This window comes from Nannochloropsis gaditana (genome assembly GCF_000240725.1).
Source record: "Nannochloropsis gaditana CCMP526 unplaced genomic scaffold scaffold747, whole genome shotgun sequence".
Classification (NCBI taxonomy): Eukaryota; class Eustigmatophyceae; order Eustigmatales; family Monodopsidaceae; genus Microchloropsis; species Microchloropsis gaditana.
This window is the reverse complement of record NW_005803206.1, coordinates 4,113-5,477: the sequence shown is the minus strand read 5'-3', so window position 1 is coordinate 5,477 and position 1,365 is coordinate 4,113. Positions and strand designations below refer to the sequence as shown.

General features: G+C 59.3%; 1 protein-coding gene across 1 annotated transcript; it reads left to right on the top strand.

The window, feature by feature from the left end:
* Positions 1–1,036: 1,036 nt before the first annotated feature.
* On the top strand, positions 1,037–1,294 carry NGA_0429300 (peptidyl-prolyl cis-trans isomerase-like protein; the record flags this gene model as incomplete). The annotated part of the gene is made up of 1 exon (XM_005853770.1): positions 1,037–1,294. The coding sequence occupies one exon, from the start codon at positions 1,037–1,039 to the stop codon at positions 1,292–1,294; it is 258 nt and encodes an 85-aa protein (XP_005853832.1).
* Between the last annotated feature and the right edge of the window lie 71 nt (positions 1,295–1,365).

Sequence of the window (1,365 nt, the reverse complement as noted above, 5' to 3'; positions counted from 1 at the left end):
TCCCCCCCCCCCCCCTCTCGCTTGTCCTACCCGGCCCCACGGGGAATGGGAAGACCATCTCCTTTCTCAATACATGCACACCCCCTCTCCCTTCCTCGCTCGTGTTCCCCTCCCACACACCCAGATGTGGTCAGAAGCCGCGCAAGAAGCGGGACTTGCCCTCAAGAAGGAAGCTGAGCACGCGAAGGCTCTCTACCGACGAGGTAAACGCCCTGCCCCCGTGCCACCTGGAGCATTCATTGTGCCATTTTCCTCTTCCCTGACCGCCCTGCTTGCGTCCTCGTGTCTTCCCCCCCTCTCTCCCTTCCTCTCTTCCTCCCTTCCTCCATTCTTCCTTGTAGGCGTGGCTCGCATGAACCTTGGGCTGCTCGAGGAGGCCAAGGCAGACTTATTGGGGGCGGCGAAGGTCGACCCTCAGAACAAGGATATCCGAATGCAGGTAGGGAAAGAGGGAGGGAAGGAGGGAGGGATGAAGGGTAGGAGACGAGACTTCCAATGAGATTGAGGGAGGGGCAGGGAGGAGGGAGGGCGGAAATGAGGGAGGGGAGCAAGCGGAGCCTTACGGCCGTTACAGTGTCGAGGGAGGCGAGGCCGCTTCTGAAAGGTTTTGACTTAGTGTTTCTCTCCCTCACGCCCCTGCCTGTTTCCCTCCCACCCCACCCGGTGCCCTCCCCTTCTCTTTTTCTCAGTTGCAAGCCATCAAAGACAAAATGAAGGCCATGCTCGCCAAGGAGAAGGCTACCTTTGGAGGGTACGTGCGAGGCGTGGGAGGGGGGGACGGATGACAGGAGGGAGGGGTAAGATGTAAGACCGCGATATATCGCGGAAGCTCGTCGGGGCTGACAGGGAGGGACGAAGGAAGGAGGGGTGCGAGAACGGGTGAAAGAAGTGGGTGAAAAAGGGAAACGAGAGGACACGCCTTTTCTCGCTCCACGAGTCATAGTATACCCCATGGCTGTCGCACGGCTCCGCACCCTATCTTATCCCTCCTCTCCTGTCTGCCTTCGTCCCGGCCAGTTTCTTGAATAAACTCTCCATGTACGAGGACAAGGAAGGCGTGGTGGCGCACGAAGGTCCCAACCCCAAGGTCTTCATGGACGTGACGATCGGCGAGGAAAAGGCCGGGAGAATCTCGATGGAACTCTTCGCGGATACGGTCCCGAAAACCGCCGAAAATTTCAGAGCCTTGTGCACAGGCGAGAAAGGACAGAGCCAGACCACGGGCGCGCTCCTCTCCTTCAAGGGCTCGGCTTTCCACCGGGTCATCAAGGTGCGTCTCCTCGTCTCACCTTGACCTCCACCTTCCTCCGCTTTCCTGCCTTTGCCCCCTGCCTCGTGCCCCGTGGTAATTGCTGTCCAGTAGTC